Source organism: Squalius cephalus, assembly GCF_949319135.1.
Source record: "Squalius cephalus genome assembly, chromosome: 23".
Lineage (NCBI taxonomy): Eukaryota > Metazoa > Chordata > Actinopteri > Cypriniformes > Leuciscidae > Squalius > Squalius cephalus.
Genome location: NC_137144.1, coordinates 6,492,913 through 6,511,242, shown reverse-complemented (window position 1 = coordinate 6,511,242; position 18,330 = coordinate 6,492,913). Strand labels below are relative to the sequence as shown.

Here is an 18,330-nt window from a genome sequence, read left to right as displayed (position 1 = left end):
GTTTTAGGAGTGTGTTTTTTCTTTTTTATATACCTTGGCATGAGTTGTCAAGTAGGATCCTTGTCTTGTAAACTTCCCCTAATGGCATTAACATAAAAGAGCACCAGCCAACATCCAAATCCTTTACCCGAGAACAGCAAGTGGCAAGAATTACTTTGATTTACAAATACTGCAGTTCTCCGACTGCCACAAGCAAAAGTGTGTACAGTCTGCTTACAGTGTTAGAGCCTGACGTGACGCAAAGCACTTTTCCACGTCAAAGACCGTGTTTATAAAAGTGGACGTTTTAAGGTCAAGATTTTGAAATTGGGTTAGAGCAGGAATTTTTAATTGAGCAATGCTAGCAACTAATAATTTCCCTGTAATTCTATGTGCAGTAACTGACTAAAGATCATGAATAGAGTTATGACTATTTTCGCAGGAATGTTGCTCCAGACAAAAGATACTGAGCTGTGGTATAAAAGTCTCAGGTTACTTCAGTGGAGTAGTAACGCATTTCCAAATCACCAAAAGTCTGTTCATTTGTTCACCTGGGAAATGATGTATTTGTGTGCAAAATTCATTACATGAACAGGAGACTATTGATGGTTGTTTCTTTAAATTGTCAGGCCTGAAGACCTTTGAGCCAATTTCGCAATTCATCAGTAAATGCATTCAATCGTGTTGTTAAAAGCACATTTGTTTATTTATTTGAAAGTTTCTTAAGATGAAGCACGTTTAGACATGCCTAAATATCCAACACATGCTATGCACTGGTTAAGGGGCGTGATCAATTTCTGTGTGCTATAAAGCATAAACCTGAAGATTTACAAGATTCACACTCTCATCAAACCAGCTCAGCACAATAGACAGGTTGTAATCTGACAGGCGCCTTTCTAGATCTCCTGATAGCATTGGCTGCTTCTTTCCTGTGTGTAGTGTAGAAATGGAGGGAGTTGTAGAAGGCTGCCTGGGCTTTCTATATGGTCTACTCGTGGTGATATGCGTTGGGCTTCTGCTTCTGCGTGTGGCTGAAGGCCGGTCGGGGAGGTGGTTGGCGCTGCTTGTGGTTTCCGGTGTGATGTTGAGCTGTTTGGTCCATTCAAGTGTTCTTAAAGTGGGGCTTATGAGTTCGCTGTGTAGTGTGATCCACTATGTAGGGAGAGAAGAGGTCATGTTGTCTACCCTGGACAAGGCGGTACTGATCACAGGTAAGACACCTGCTCCTAAATTCTGTTTATTTGTATATATTCTGAAGGTCAGCATATATTAATGTATTCACAACATGGTGAAGTAGTGTATCTTATGAAGTCTTTCAAGAACAAGAACATCATATCATATATTCACCATCAAATCAAATGTTAGAAATAAGAAATGAAGCCTATTTCTAGGACCATTAAGGTTTTTTTTTTTTTTTTTTTTTGGCATTTTGACATTGTTTTTATGACAATTAAACACATTTCCTCCCAAATTTCCACTATCGTAATACAACAATACAGTAAAATAAATAAATAAATCTCATTCTCATAATGGATCTAGATTTAATTTTGGATTTAAAAAAATTCTCACTATTCATTATGTAGATTCTGATTATATTACTGTAATATATATATAATTATTTTATAATAATTAAATGATAGGGTGAATTCAGGTTGATTGGGACACTTTTTACCATTGAGATGACTGGGAAAAAGCTGAATTCACCCATTGTAATACAGAAGCTATAACAGTTTAAATGAGAATGTGATTTTTGCCATACAGTAATGAGAATTTGGGGGTACATTTTATTAATTGTCCTGAAAAATAAGTCTTAATGGTCCTAAAATGTTCTATATAAAATATTTTTTTATTCTATAAAAATGTGAACATCTCACCCAGTAAAAACAGTGTTTCTCTGTCGTCCTTGTGAACTTTGCACTTTGAACTTAACTCAGTATAGTTAACTTCACTGGTTCCCATAAGACCATAAATCACTGCTGCATTCTTGTGATATAATTTAACACAGATTGGTTTCCATATAGATTAGAATAATAAACAAACATGAATTGCCTATGTGGCATCTAACCACTATTACCCATAATGCCATGGAATATTGGAATATATGGCGTGATATATTATAAGTGTGAATGTGTAATGGATTGATATTGTGTATGTTGCACAGGTTGTGACTCGGGTTTTGGTCATGATCTGGCCAGGTTTTTGGACAGTGCAGGGATGAGGGTGTTTGCAGGGGTTCTGAATGAACTCAGTCCTGGAGCTTTGAAGCTAAAGAAAGCAGCATCTCCAAACCTTACCGTCCTACAATTAGACATCACCAACAGCAGCCAGATCGCACAGGCATATCAGTACATCAAGAGCCAAACAGGAAAAGCAGGTAAGAGCAGAGCTGGTAAATGTGGTTTTGACATCTGATCTTATTGGTGGTGTTTTCTAATGATTTCTTAATCATTATTAATACTCATAGTCACTTGTGGACACCTGAACTGGTGGCCTGGTTCTCAACTCTGGCCCTCAATGTCCACTTTCCTCCAGAGTTTAACTCCAACCCTGAAACACACCTGACCATAGACTGTAAAAAAGATGGACAACGCTACTACGCTTCCTTCCACTGTAGAAAAATTAAAGTGAGGCAGTTTTTTTCATACAAACTTTTTGTTATTCTGATTGAAACTCTCTTCACATCCTGATAGCAATAAATAACATAAGTGGACTAAATATTAAAGTGCATGCATATATTGTCTATGGAAGTCTCAGGACCAAGAAAATATGCGTCCAATCATTGCATTCGGTCCGAATGTAATGATTGGATGTCTTACCTGCCTGTCAACACATGCATTTCCATTCCTCCGCACACCTGCTCACGCAGACATCACACGTCATCAGCGCGAGAGTAAGACTATGCAGAGTTAAACAGAACCAGAACAATGAGCTTATGCTGCTTACACGCATCTCATAACCGTCATTTAGAGACGGCAACCCATGACGTTCTACTCTGAGCTGTTCAGACTAGGATTTATGCGTTTCAGTGGCAACACTATCAATGCCGAAACGAATCTGCAGCGGTCAGGTGGCACAAGTAAGAGTTATTTAAGTTGTTAACGTTCATTATTGTAATGTTATGTGCTTTGAGACATAAGGTCATTTAACGCTGTCTCTTATTTCGCTTTGCTGAATCTGCTCTGGCTGTGTGTGTTCGTGTGTTTTGGAGGAGGCAAGGCTTTGGAGAAGCTCTGAAGGGAGGGTGGGATCTTATGCTTTAAAACAGGGATAGGCAACTTCGGTCCTGGAGGGCCACTGTCCTGCAGAGTTTCGCTTCAGCCCTGATAAAAACTCACCTGCCTGTATCTAGTAATCCTGAAAACATTGATTACCTTGTTCAGGTGTGTTTAATTAGGGTTGGAGCTAAACTCTGCAGGACAGTGGCCCTCCAGGACCGGAGTTGCCTATCCCTGCTTTAAAAGCTAGCTTGCTATTGATAACCGCTCCAATATTGCCTAACGGTCATTGCCGATTACACCGTTCAGAGGCCGAGTCTGTGCAGTAGTGGAGCCGCGGTATCAAGATCCCGCACATACTCCCGCAGACTCAATCACAGCTGACAATCATAACGTAATGTTTTTTTAGTTTGGCTTGTGTGTCCCATTCGACTACACGGAGAGGGTGGGGTTTATGACCTATACTGCAGCCAGCCACTAGGGGGTGATTAAAATGCTTTGGATTCACGTTTCAGGACGTGTGTGGCACATTTGCACCTGACCAATCGAAGCAAGGTCTTCAGGATTACTAGAAAGTTTCAGGCAGGTAAGTTTGATCAGGTTTGGAGCTAATCTCTGCAGGAACGTGAACCTCCAGGGCCGGAGTTGAGAAACCCTGACCTTGAACGCCACAGCCACCACATAACAACCATTCAGAATACCCTAGAAAGGGGTGGGCAGCTCTGGGCCCAGTTGCATAAAGCACCTTAAGTGTAATTTTCCCTTAAGAACGCCCTTAGGTTTCCCTTAAGCTTAAGGGTGTTGCAAAAAATAACCCTTAAGGGATTCTTTAGGTGAAACGTCATACATCCTAAGAATTTCCCTTAAGTATCTATTTTTCCCTTAAGTAATCTCTTCAAAAACGATAAATGTTGCATAAAGCCCCTTAAGCCCCTGTGATTTTCCTAAGTATAACATAAGGTTTGGAAAACTTCACCTTAAGTGTTACTCGGAGCGAGCAGGTTCAATACAAGTCTTCTAATGAGATGCGATCGGCCGTTTTATATGATAAACTAATTTTAATTTGGCCGTTTTTCCACCTATAAAGATATAAAGCACATCTTATATGGTTAACGGAAGCTCAAATGTGCGTGCATCACTATATCCGAATATATATATGGACTACTTTTATGTCTTTCAATAAATAGACAGAAATGATGAGCAAATATTAAAAATATCTTTATTAGTTTCTAAAGATGAAAATTCTTATGGGTTTAGACCGACATGAGGGTGAGAATTTAATTTTTTTAATAAACTATCAATTTGAGTTTCTGTCTCGTCTGGTCCTTCTCTTTCATATTTGGTTTTCTTTTTGTTTTCCTTATCCATGTTATGCTGTTTTCTTTAAAACTTACAGCAATCTGTATTAACAAATAACGTGTCCATGGCAGCAATCGAATTTTATTACGGCAAAAGCTGGGCCGCTGTCTTGAAACACTTAACGGTTTCTCTTACCAAAGAGAACCGTGTAAGGGATTATATGCCCTTAAATCATTCCCTTAGCTGAGGGGAAATCACGCTTTAAGTCTCATCCTTAAGGGAAAAAACTTTAGGTGCTTTATGCAACCGGGCACTGGCCCTCAAGATCCATTTTCCTGAGTTTATAGTGCGTTCCATTTGTCCTCGGATGTGGGAAAGTCCTAGTCCCCAGTAAGAACTTTAAACTGGAAAGTTCAAGTAGAAGTTGCGACTAGGAAACTGGGGGAAACTGCAACAACCCCGACTTCAGAATCCAATATGGCATCTCGGAGCATCAACCGTAGTGAAACAGTAGTAATATATTGTTTATTAGCTCTTCTGTTTGTCTGTGTTTCAAACTCAGTACTATCCAACCTCTATCTTTGGACATGATACTTAGGCAATGTCTGTGCAAAATTCCGCTTTTTTTATGTGTTTGTATTCCTAAAGAGCAAGCACAACAAAGGCTTGCCTGGATGCGTCCATCTTAGTTTTCTAACCTGTGTACTGGAACGCGGTCGACTCGGGTGTGACGTCATTCCCAGCTCTGACATCCCTCCTCCGAGGTTAATGGAACACAGCATTAGCTCTACCTATAATCAAACACACCTGTGACGGTATTTGGCCTTAAAAGATTGGGTTCAGGCGCCAGGGGTAAAAACCACCACAATTATTTAATTAATCCCTCATTAAAAACACTACACATAAGGGTTGACAATCAATTATGAAACAGACCAAGGAAACACAAGAAAATTGAGTTGAAAGTTTTCTATTCAAATTCCATTCCAGTCATATTACCACTCAGTACATCAAGACGTTCAATTCAACAGAGAAATAAACCGAAAGAGGGAAAAAAAAACTAATTAAACAAAACACCTACTAATTTCAGGCCCAGAAACATTTACCTTTTAATTACCTCACAACAATACATGAATGACAGATAAATCAAATAAAGAATTAATGTAATTAACTGCAATGCAAGAAACATTTACCTTTTAATTACCTCACAAAAATAAATGCATCAAAATACAACACAGCAGCCGCATAAGAGGACAACAGGCATAAGAAAAAAACACTTGCTTACCATGTCACTCATTAAACTAACTTACTGGGCCTGAAATACAACTCGTTACATAAACAATATTTACAAAATAATTTGGCAACTCGAGCGCCAAAATAAACCCCAAAAGAAAACCCTCCCTACACCAAAATCTCCTCAAAACATGCTACCTATAATGCCTGAATTAGCATTTAAATCTCAACATACTGGATTGGAACAAGCCCTCTCTCAAACGCTCCATTTACCCGCAAAACACCGAATCGCTCTAAACAACTTCCAAATGCTTTACGAATTTCAATGAGGGAAACATATTCCTCAAAATTTGAATTGTAAGCATTAAAAACAGGAAAACACCACAGCATTAACACAATCAATGCCATGCGGGCTACAACAACAATACTCACAAGCCATCCGCTAGCGTGACCATGACCGAAATGACCCGCGCCTGACAACAAAGGCTAGAGAGCGAGAAAGAAAGAGAGAGAGACGCAATCACACTTCCTTAAATAACTTCCCACCTGGTTCCCCAGATATAGGCTCAACATCGCCATCCCCAGTACGGAATAGGAAAACCACATCATTGACGACTGTCACACACCTGAACAAGTTAATCAATATCTTCTTACTAGAAAGCTACAGGCAGGTAAGTTTGATCAGTGTTGGAGCAAAACTCTGCAGGAAAGTGGACCTCGAGGGCCAGAATTGCCCAGCCCTGGCCTAGAAACTACATATCAGAAGTCAGAACATCCTAAAGAAATCCTAAAGAACACCTTAGCAACAGCATAACAACCACCTGGAACACCCAGCAACCACTTAGCAACATCCTATCAACCATCTAGAACTTTCTAACAACTGCACAACTAGCCAGAACACTAACTTGGCAACTGACTACTTTGCAAACATTCAGGCAATATCCAGCTATCCTGAACACTCTAGCTATCATAGCAGCTACTCAGAACACCCTAGCAACCACTTTCCAATGGCATAGCAACCAACTAGAACACCTTAGTAACCATTTAGCAACATTTTAGAAACAATCAAGAACACCATAGAAACCACATAGTAACTACCCAGAACCCACTTAGCATTTTCCTAATAACTATAGTAACCTCAGAACACTCAAGCAACAGTATAGCATTGGCACATAAAACCCTATGCAACATCCTATAGCAATCACCCAAAACACCCTAGTAACCACTTAACATCATAAAAACACCTGGAACATCATAGTAACTGCATAGCAGCCACCCACAACATCTTAAAAACTGAATAGCAACCACACAGAAGTCCTAAAACCACCAAGAACACCTTATTGGCCATTGTTATGACCCTTGGCTCAAGGGAAGCAACAAAAACAAGGGACACACGTAAACCAAATTATAGGCTCAAAAGTAATGTTTATATAATTAAAAAATAAGGCAACACTAAATAATAGAATGGAAACAACCAAAGGAAATAACAGTGTTCCTGTATCCATCAGCAACATCACTGTGTAAAGCAAAGTGCATGGTTGAAAGTGTAAAACAATGTTGAAATGTAACTGCAGAAGTTCAGTTGGTGATCTCTTTAAGAAGCAGCTGAGGCACGGTCACAGGTGTTTCCAATTGACTGCCAATTGAGGTAATTAGTGGGCAAAGGTACCAAAAAGCAATTCCCAAAACCAACAGCAGAGGTCGTCCCATCCATATAGCAACCACAAAGAACACCCAAGCTACTTTTTAGCAACATCCTAACTACCCAGAACAACCACTTTGCTACATTCTAGAAACTACCCAGAACATCCTATAGCAACCACTTAGCAACAACCTAGATCACTGATAACCACTTGACAACAATCTAATAACACCTAAAATACCCTAGTGACTGCATAGCAACCCAATAGAACACCTTAGAAACCACATAGTAGATCACAAAGCCTTAGAAGCTGCAAAGCAACCACCCAAAATATCCGCATAGCCACAAACCACTCAAGTTAGCAACCACATAACAATGCCCTAGCAACCTCTGACATCACCAAGTAGCAAATAGTTCCAACTGTTTTTACTGTTTAAAGTTTATATACAGTATGTATAGAGACAAGTGCATTATTATTTTGTATTTCTCATTTCTTGTGTGCAGGACTCTGGGCACTAGTGAACAACGCAGGAGTGCTGGGATACGTGTGCGATGGAGAAATTCAGCCGATTAAAATGTATAAAAGACACATAGATGTGAATTTCATTGGTAGTGTGGAGATAACGCAAGTCTTTCTGCCCCTGATTCGACAATCAAAAGGAAGAATAATCAGCATATCCAGTTTGGCAGGTAAACGGTTTCATAAGCATGCAAGGTTTTTGCAATACTGACTAACTCTAGCTATTCAACATTTTCTGACAAAACATTTAGCCTAAACCAGGGCTGCCGAATCCTGTTGCTGGAGATCTACCTAACTGCAGAGTCCAGATCCAACCCTGATCCATCACACCGGTGTGTATCAAGTGCTCCTGGAGATCTTCATTAGCTTTTGTGTTTGATCAGGGTTGGAGCTGAACTTTTTACTGAAAGGTAGATCTCCAGGAACAGGCCCTGGTCTAAACCAATTAAAGGTGTCAAAACACCAATAAGCTTTGAAATCAATCACATCGTTTGTTTCTTTCAGGCGAAGTTCCACTTCCTGGGTTTGCAGGCTACGGGGCGTCTAAGGCAGCGATTAACGTGTACAATGGAGCGATTAGACAAGAACTCTACCGCTGGGGAGTCAGAGTCATCATCATTCAACCTGGAGCTTTCAAAACAAGTGAGAATTAAGGCCCGTTCACACCAGGAACCTACAAAGTCTATAACGAGAACTATATTAACGTCCACATCAACGATCAATCATATTCTGTTAATTATGAGTGATATTTATACACTCACCTAAAGGATTATTAGGAACATCATACTAATACTGTGTTTGACCCCCTTTCGCCTTCAGAACTGCCTTAATTCTACGTGGCATTGATTCAACAAGGTGCTGAAAGCATTCTTTAGAAATGTTGGCCCATATTGATAGGATAGCATCTTGCAGTTGATGGAGATTTGTGGGATGCACATCCAGGGCACGAAGCTCCCGTTCCACCACATCCCAAAGATGCTCTATTGGGTTGAGATCTGGTGACTGTGGGGGCCATTTTAGTACAGTGAACTCATTGTCATGTTCAAGAAACCAATTTGAAATGATTCGAGCTTTGTGACATGGTGCATTATCCTGCTGGAAGTAGCCATCAGAGGATGGGTACATGGTGGTCATAAAGGGATGGACATGGTCAGAAACAATGCTCAGGTAGGCCGTGACATTTAAACGATGCCCAATTGGCACTAAGGGGCCTAAAGTGTGCCAAGAAAACATCCCCCACCCCATTACACCACCACCACCAGCCTGCACAATGGTAACAAGGCATGATGGATCCATGTTCTCATTCTGTTTACGCCAAATTCTGACTCTACCATCTGAATGTCTCAACAGAAATCGAGACTCATCAGACCAGGCAACATTTTTCCAGTCTTCAACTGTCCAATTTTGGTGAGCTCGTGCAAATTGTAGCCTCTTTTTCCTATTTGTAGTGGAGATGAGTGGTACCCGGTGGGGTCTTCTGCTGTTGTAGCCCATCCGCCTCAAGGTTGTGCCTTCACAAATGCTTTGCTGCATACCTCGGTTGTAACGAGTGGTTATTTCAGTCAAAGTTGCTCTTCTATCAGCTTGAATCAGTCGGCCCATTCTCCTCTGACCTCTAGCATCAACAAGGCATTTTCGCCCACAGGACTGCCGCATACTGGATGTTTTTCCCTTTTCACACCATTCTTTGTAAACCCTAGAAATGGTTGTGCGTGAAAATCCCAGTAACTGAGCAGATTGTGAAATACTCAGACCGGCCCGTCTGGCACCAACAACCATGCCACGCTCAAAATTGCTTAAATCACCTTTCTTTCCCATTCTGACATTCAGTTTGGAGTTCAGGAGATTGTCTTGACCAGGACCACACCCCTAAATACATTGAAGCAACTGCCATGTGATTGGTTGATTAGATAATTGCATTAATGAGAAATTGAACAGGTGCTCCTAATAATCCTTTAGTTGAGTGTATGTCATCTGTTGCTTTAAATGCTTGAGCTGGAGTCGACTGGATTCTGATTGGCTGGCAGTGTTTTTTATCGTTCATCAGAATTCCAACCATATTGTTACACTGTGTCAGTATTGTTATAACCGTGGTGGACTTCACTATTCTTGAAGAATTATAGCTAATGTTAAAGTTATTGGTCGTGGTGTGAACAGCCCTCAAAGGCCCATTCGCATCATGAACAATAACTATAAAGATAAATATATTAGTAAAATAATGCTTCATGCACATCAGCTCCAATCAAACAATGACACTCAAAACTGTCCTGTTACTAGAGCTAATATTACAACAACAGCATATCTTGGTTCAGTGAAACATCAAAACCAATGTTACTCACATATGGAGCAGAAACAACGAAACCTCTGTGTCTGTTTTCAAGCCTTCCCGCTTACATCTCTCCAGCACTGGAAAGCTTTGCTATTAATAACGTGGGTCCTAAAGCTCTTTCCTGATCATAACCCTTATTTTCAGTGATATTCCTCTGAGCTTTTCTCTTTTGTAATGTCTCTCAGCCATCTCTCTCTCGCTCTACAGTCTTTCTTCAAATCTCCCTCTTGCTCACTCTCTCTCCTCCCCCATAATGAGTGACACGCCCCCTACTGCTGATTGGCTCACCCTACTGCAAAAATGTCAAAAATGAATTCCGATATTAAGCTTGTGATTTATAAACAAGCACATCAACCTGATCACTTTATTTAGCGTTCATGTAAGCACTACGTTTGGATGAATTCATTCCGATTAAAACAAGATGTGTCCATATAAACTTAGTGTTTCTCAGAAATCGCTTACTGCACCTTTAAATGGTCATGCTCTATAGGGTTGGCTGTAAAAATGTTTTTATTGTTCATCAGTTGGAAAAAACAAATCATTCCAAAAGTTATTCCAACAATATCGTTCCCCTGTGTCGTTATTGTTATAGCTGTGGTGTGGACTTCCTTATTATCGTAAAATTAGAATGATTATTAAAATTTAGTTATAGTTATCTTCCTTGTAAAAAAAAAAAAAGACAAAAAAAAGTGTACACCACTCAGAGGACTTAAGGGACTTTTATAGTTCACACATAAATTCAACCTCTGTTATTATTTAATCACATTCAATGCTACTTTTTTTCCTGGGGAATTTTAATGAATATAAAAATAATAAAATATATGATTTTATGATTTTAAAAAATTGTTGAAGGTCCAAATGTGAGTTTCAGTGCAGCTTCAAAGTCTCGACACGATCCAGCCGTGGAATAAGAGTCTTATCAACTTATAATGGAGTCATTTCACTGTAAAGTATCTGTACTTTTACTCAAGTATAGTTTTCAGGCACTCTTTACGCTCTACCCTATATTTCTGAACCAGAACACGTGAGACCTTTCAACGTGATGACGTAATATGTGTTGCATCACAGAACTAGTGCAAGACGAGCATTTGTGGTTAAAAAGTATATAAATGTTTATTTTTGCCGCTGGTTTGGCTAGATAAGACTCTTATTCCTCGGCTGGATCGTGTCGAGACTTTGAAGCTGCACTGAAACTCACATTTGGACCTTCGACCCGTTGGACCCCATTGAAGTCCATTATATGGAGAAATGTCCTGGAATATTTTCCTCAAAAATATTAATTTATTTTCGACTGAAGAAAGAAAGACATGAACATCTTGGATGACGTGGGGAGAGTAAATTATCAGGAAAATTGAATTCTGAAGGAAACTAATCCTTTAATAACTACTTTCATCAACTCATTTCCCAGATATTTTCGGCAGCAGAGAGCAGTGGAATAGTGTCCAGGAGGACATCCTCAGTGGTTTGTCTCAGGAAGTGATGACGTCTTACGGAGAAGAATACATCCGCTCAATGCAGCAGCGGCTGGCCAACATGTCTTCAGCATCAAGATCAGACACTGGCCCGTTTCTGGAGGATTTGAAGCATGCAATACTGTCCCCGAGACCCAAACACTTCTATTACCCCGGAGCCGCAGCGTGGGCTCTTCCCTTACTCTACAGACACTGTCCCACCTCGCTGTCCGACAGGATCCTCTCAACACTCTTTATGACCGGTGATGCCCAACCAGCACAACTGGGGGGTTCTTGAACTGTAATTCTGTTTGCTGATACAAGTGAATTTCCCACTTCACATTTACATACATACCTCATCTGACCTCATTTTTGTAAAGGACTTAGGCAAGCAAATAGGGGTGTAACAATATATCGCAATACAACATGTATCGTGGATAGTTCACCCAAAATGAAAATTAATGTGTGTGAAAAAAATTCAAGTTTTCAGCATTTTAGTCACAATACACTACGATAATGCTGAATATAATGTAGAATAATGTAACAGGGGGATATTTGTGTGTCCTGATAATGCCAAATATCTTCTGTTACCAGTAAAAAGTGGCCTACATTATTTTAAATATACCTATGTCAGTGACAGAGTGCAAGCATCTGAAATAGCATCTGAAATAATTCTATTTTCAGCTCCAGAATCATGAATATTTTTATCCTGGTGTTTCTATTGTCCTGTTCACTGGGTTTCCAGCACTTAGCCAAAGCCTATTCATTTACACACACAATGTAACATCAAATTTAGCATTTTAATCAACGGTACATTTTTGTTAATCTTTTAACATATGTCTTGGAGTATCGCAATAATATCGTATCGTGAGTTCAGTATCGTGATATGTATCGAATCGTGACATGAGGGTATCGCTACACCCCTACAAGCAAATACTACACCACCAGTGGTCGAAGTCTAGCGTGGAGTGCAGTCACATTTACCGTTGTATGGTGAATTTTCTAAATCCAGTCATTCCAATAGTTATCCAAACATGTGAGGGCGAGAGATTTTCCCACACAGATTGCACAACGGGTCCAGTTTGATCACTTAGATTCTCCATGTTGCTCAAATAGAAAAAAGTACCTACATTGCTACGCTATTGTGTAGAGGAGAACTGAGCGGCTGAGCCTGGTTTCTCTCAAGGTTTAGTTCTCCATTCTGTCACTGATGGAGTTTGGGTTCCTTGCCAGTTGGGGACATTTAATATTCAACAATATTACTGATCTGCCTGCATTGACACCATTATATGAGAACCGAACTGAGGTGGACGATGACGTCACCGTTTTCTCCAGAGCGGCTGTATATACAAGTTTACTAAATTAATAACTTATTTTACAACAAAAATGAACCATCACTGAACTTACTAAAGCTGGACTACGACACTATTGTCTTCTAGATCTGCTGGACAGCAGAAACAAACTTTATTGCATTATTTTCCTGTTATCTCTGTAAAGCTGCTTTGAAACACTCTGTATTGTAAAAAGCACTATATAAATAAAAGGTGACTTGACTCGAAAATAGACCTTTTTCTCCCAAAATTTCACAAATGTGACTGCAGCTTAATGGTTATTTTCTACTATTGAGGGCAGCACCACAGATCTAAGCAATGCTTAAAGAATTGGTCATCCAGGTCAGGCTTTTACAACTTTTAGGACAGTACATTTAATTGTGAAAAAAAAAAAAAGTATAAATCACGTCTTAGGATGTTCAAACAAATCTGTACACTAGAACCTTTTCCATAAAAATAAAAAAAATTCTCTTTTAACAATGCATTTGTTGTCACTAAACAGGTTTTTTTTTTTTTTTTAAAGAAGATCTTTAAAAATGTCCATTGAATAAAAGCAACATTTACAAAATGTCTCAGTCCTGAGGCTTCATGAAGGCTCTTTTAGGTTGATAATCAGCAACATTGCAGTTGACGTCCTCTTCTGTCTTGGTAATAGCGGAGCGATCTCGTTTCTTGGCAAACTTTTTTCTCATGCTCCCAACCAAACTTTCATATCTGAAAGAAAAAATAAATAAATCAATGTCTTTCGCTCACAAAATCTGCTCTGAACATTACAGACATCTCCCGTATGACATCAGGTTGAGATGTTTCCTCTCGCACCTTCTAGCCATCTCTTCGTCTGTGATGTCGGTCTCCATTCTGCTCAGAGTCTCGTCCTCCTCTTCATCCTCCTCCTCCTCTTTGTGAGCGTTCATTAGCAACATTAATTTCTACAAAAGATTCAGTTTCATGGTAAATGAAGAATGTTCAATGTAATTAAGATAAGATTATTTTGTACATACATTATCACATACAATAAGTAAATATTTCAGATTCCTGGACGCTAAACCAAATTTGAGACATTTACTGGTTAAAAATTAACGATTTTTTGCACACAAAATGAAATAAATGAGTTTATCATCAATTTAGAAAGATGCAAATGGAAGGAAACTTGTGGACGTCTATAAAAGTTTACAAAACTTGTACCTCAACGTCAGGATTGAAGCCTTTGAATGACATCCTGCCATAAACCAAATCCTCACAGGGAACGTAACTTCTCTCCTCCACGATGTGGTTTCTGGTCAGAATAAAAGTGGCTAGTTATTGTTTTATTCTGATACAGAGCTCGATTCTATGACTCATTCAATTTCAGAGGCAGAGTTTAATAAATCACGCATGACACATCAAATATGTAGGACAAGGTATTTGGTTGCTTTGGTCTCATTTAACAATGTCATTGTGCATTGCAAAAAAAAAAATCCTTGTAATCTACAAAGTTTTTCTCAGAACTAAGTTTTTTCTACAGGCCATTTTTGCAAAGACTCTTTATCAGCGGATGCTTAGGTGATTTTCACTGTACATGAAGGCAGTTCTTCTCAACTTCACATAAGCCGCTTTCCAACCGGAGGAACCTTTTCACAGTTCCTAGAACTTTTGGCTAAAGTACCCGGATGTCGGCGTGTTCGCACCGCAGGAACTAGGAACGATTTTAGTTCTAGGAACTCCATTTGGAGGAACTAATTTAGCTCCTACTTCAGAGTAGGGTCTAAACCAGCACTATAGGAACTACCCGTGACGTTAGTGTACGCTGATGACCGAACGCACGCGGAACACCAGCACCCGCCATTTTTAAAACAGCTATATGTAAACACACAGATTATAGCCTATATATTTACTCCAGAAACTCAGAGAACACAGAGAATGCGAGCATAGTTTGCTCTGGCGTTCTCAGCGCCGCCAAAATAAAAGTCACCGTGCTTGCGTCACTCCCTTACCCCTCCTACCAGTTCCTCTGGCCACTTGGCCAGTGCGAACGCAATCAGCAAAACCGAGTTTGGGGGAGAGTAGTTCCTAGAACTGTTTAGAAGTGGACAGTTCATATAACTAAGTTCCTGTAACTACTTGGTCGGAAAGCGGCTATAGTGACCACAGGTGCAGTTCATCACATTAACTATCAACATATTCCACTCACATATAATACACAAATAGCCTTTATTTTGAACAGAGAAACCTCACTAACTTAATTTCGGCTTGGTTTATGAAAGCCCATTTCCACCACACAAGAAAACAATTGTGAGAGTCAAAATGATGATAAAAATGAGTCATAATAATGACAATTCAACTTGTGATAATCATGGCTTTTTACCAGGGATGGAAATTAACTTTTTTGTCCACCGGCCACTGTGGCTGGTGGATTTCAAAATCTACCAGCCACTCAATGTTTTTACCAGCCACTTTCTTGTTTTTAACCGACAATGTGTAACTGCATGAGAAAATTAATACTACAAGATCTACAATACTTAAGCAGTTTATTTAATCTCAAGTCTCAATGAAATACTGACATTTTCTCTTTCTCTCTTATACACTCTTCCTCTCTTATATATATATATATATATATATATTTCTCTTTTTTACGTGGATGTGGCATTTGGATGATTCGTGGTCTTTTATGGCGAATTCCAGTTTTAGGTTTTTAGTCCCAACAATGAAACTATTAGGCCCTGTTTACACGAGAACGCTCGCGGGTGAAAACATAAAAATATTTTATCAGATGTGCCTTTCGTTTAGACGGCGACGGCGTTTTTGGGGCTTAAAAACGCAAAAAAATGAAACCACCCTCCAGAGTGGGAATCTTAAAAACGCTCCACCGTCGCATTGGTGCGTTCACACCGGACGCGGATAGCGCGTCAGGCGCGAGTGATTTCAATGTTAAGTCAATGCAAAGATGTTTTCTCTGCAGACCTCTTAACGCCACATTTTTTTTTGAAGGTGTGCCTCCTCTAAAAGGCCACAACACAAACACAAAACAACACAAAATCACCCACATTTGGCTGGTGGCGGGTGCTAATTTCCATCCCTGCTTTTTACATTATAATTATAACCTTGTGTCACAACTTCGACTTTTTAACTCGTAACTAAGACTTTTTTTACTCTCATAATTATGACTTATCAAAGCATAGAGTTTTTTCTTTTCTTATGTGGCAGAAATGGGCTTCCATAGATATTTGTTATGCAACGCAATGACATTCATGTGACTTAAAGGTATAGTTCACCCAAAAATGAAAATGCTGTTGTTCCAAATGTTTGGTAATGTTATTCCAAACCTGAATGAGTTTCTTTCTTCAGCTGAACACAAAAGAAAATGTTTTGCTGAATGTTTGGTAACCAGACAGTTGATGGTAGCCATGACTTCACAGTATGAAACAAAACAAAAGAATACTATGGATGTCAATGGTGCCACACAACAGTTTGGTTACAGACTTCCTTCAAAATATAATATTTTGTGTTCAGCAGAAGAAAGAAACTCATGCAGGTTTGGAACAACTTGATGCTGAATAAGTGATGACAATTTTCATCTTTGGGGTGAACTATCCCTTTAAGAGTGTTAATATTTTTCTGAGGTCAGTGTGTGAGTGAGATGTCAGTGTGTGAGTGAGATGTCAGTGTGTGAGTGAGATGTCAGGTCTCACTCTTTGGCCTTGAGCTCAGGAAGGTCCAGGAACCAGTGATCATCACTGATGATCCTCTTCTCCTCCTCATCCAGCTGCTTCTTCACCTCTGCATCTAAGCCTCTCTGCATGAACTACACACACACACACACACACACACACACACACACACACACACACACACACAAAGTTCACAGTGGACCACGTGACTGCGTTCACTAACGCCACGAGACTCAAAACAAAACCGAAGTTTAACATGAAGACATCTTATTACAAGTTCAGTCAAAGGCTCGTCACTGAATAACTCTGTTTTCTGAATATCATATATCAGAGCTGATTCTGATGTCTGCAAGAGTCACGGCTTCTTACCTTCATTCGCAGGAGATTTTTAGACAGTTTCGCTGCACCATCGTTCGCCATTTCAGACAAGAGCTAAACTGCACGTTTTAATGTGAATGAATTGACGTGTTTTTCTTTGATGTATGTATTACATGGGCATCATGACTGTATGCGGCACAAGACGCTAAAATAAATACTAGTCCGCATGAAGCCTGCGCACGCGCTGTCGCAAAACGTGCCAGACTCGATTAGTCGCACAGCAGCACAGATCGACCGACAACATTTGCTATTAAATGATTTGTAATACAGATCTGATAGTACAATAATGTTCTTAATTCAATAATAGCTCAATTATTTGTAATAGATTTAGTTAAAAAAATATTTACTAGACATAATTTTAATGAATGTATTGATTTCTCATGTCTGAGGAGCTCTATCCCCTTACTATTTGGCAAGTTGGCAACACATGATTTTACTTTTAAAAATGTATCACTAAACACATTCTTGTATATTTCACCACAGTGAGGATTTATTGATGCGGTTTTGGTAAGTTAAACAGACGTCTTTGCTTACAAATCGCCTTGGTGTAACACAGAACATTTAACATCAGTTAAATGTTGACTTATAAAGCTCTGTACAACAGCTGCAATGTATTTTTTTTATTGGGGGTTTCCATAAAGAGAGGCATCAATTGTATTATTTCAGCTATTATTTTTGTATTTTTTGCGTAACTAACAGTGACTGCTATCATAATATATATATATATATATATATATATATATATATATATATATATATATATATATATATATATATATATATATATATATATAAGATAGATAGATAGATAGATAGATATAGATATGAATGAATATACTGATATACAAATGGCTGTTTAAGGACGTTTTTCTCATTACCACTTTTACCACAAGGCTGTTTTATTTATTTACCTCACTATCAAAAAATACCATAGTGCCACCATGTTTTTGACATTTACTGTAGTAATACCATGGTGCTCTATAAAGTACCTTTGAGTACCTTGTAAATACAATGGTACATGTGGTAATTATATGGTGTGTATCTAAGCCTTATTAATATTCTGTTTTTTATGGGAAAACCTCCATCACAGAGCGACAGAAGCCCCGGAGCAGAAGGAAAATGGGACCAGCGGACCCCTGGGTGTCTGGATTGGAGGGAGGGATCGCCTCAATCATGTGACATGCACATGCATCTGAAAGAAACTGCTTTCTGGAGTTTAATGAGATGAAATAAGTAAGATGGTCACATATGCATAATATTTGTTGTTCTGGGACAGTATGAAGTATTTCATTTAAGTGAGTATAGTGAA

General features: G+C 39.1%; 2 protein-coding genes across 3 annotated transcripts; one reads left to right on the top strand and one right to left on the bottom strand.

Annotated features, from left to right (window-relative positions):
- The first annotated feature begins 812 nt into the window (after positions 1-812).
- hsd17b2 (hydroxysteroid (17-beta) dehydrogenase 2) lies at positions 813-13,510 on the top strand. 2 transcript variants are annotated; one of them, XM_079860172.1, is made up of 5 exons: positions 813-1,190; positions 2,141-2,353; positions 7,870-8,055; positions 8,390-8,527; positions 11,623-13,510. In XM_079860172.1, the coding sequence occupies exons 1-5, from the start codon at positions 926-928 to the stop codon at positions 11,961-11,963; spliced, it is 1,143 nt and encodes a 380-aa protein (XP_079716298.1). In that variant the 5' UTR covers positions 813-925; the 3' UTR covers positions 11,964-13,510. The 2 variants fall into 2 exon arrangements, with proteins under 2 accessions (XP_079716298.1, XP_079716299.1); XM_079860173.1 differs by lacking the exon at positions 2,141-2,353 and having other exon boundaries at positions 860-1,190.
- Positions 12,448-17,224, bottom strand: mphosph6 (M-phase phosphoprotein 6). Its single transcript, XM_079860174.1, has 5 exons — positions 17,013-17,224; positions 16,665-16,777; positions 14,182-14,272; positions 13,816-13,925; positions 12,448-13,710 (listed from the first exon to the last, which is right to left on the bottom strand). Exons 1-5 carry the CDS (start codon positions 17,061-17,063, stop codon positions 13,569-13,571), a joined length of 507 nt encoding a protein of 168 aa, XP_079716300.1. The 5' UTR covers positions 17,064-17,224; the 3' UTR covers positions 12,448-13,568.
- Positions 17,225-18,330: the final 1,106 nt, after the last annotated feature.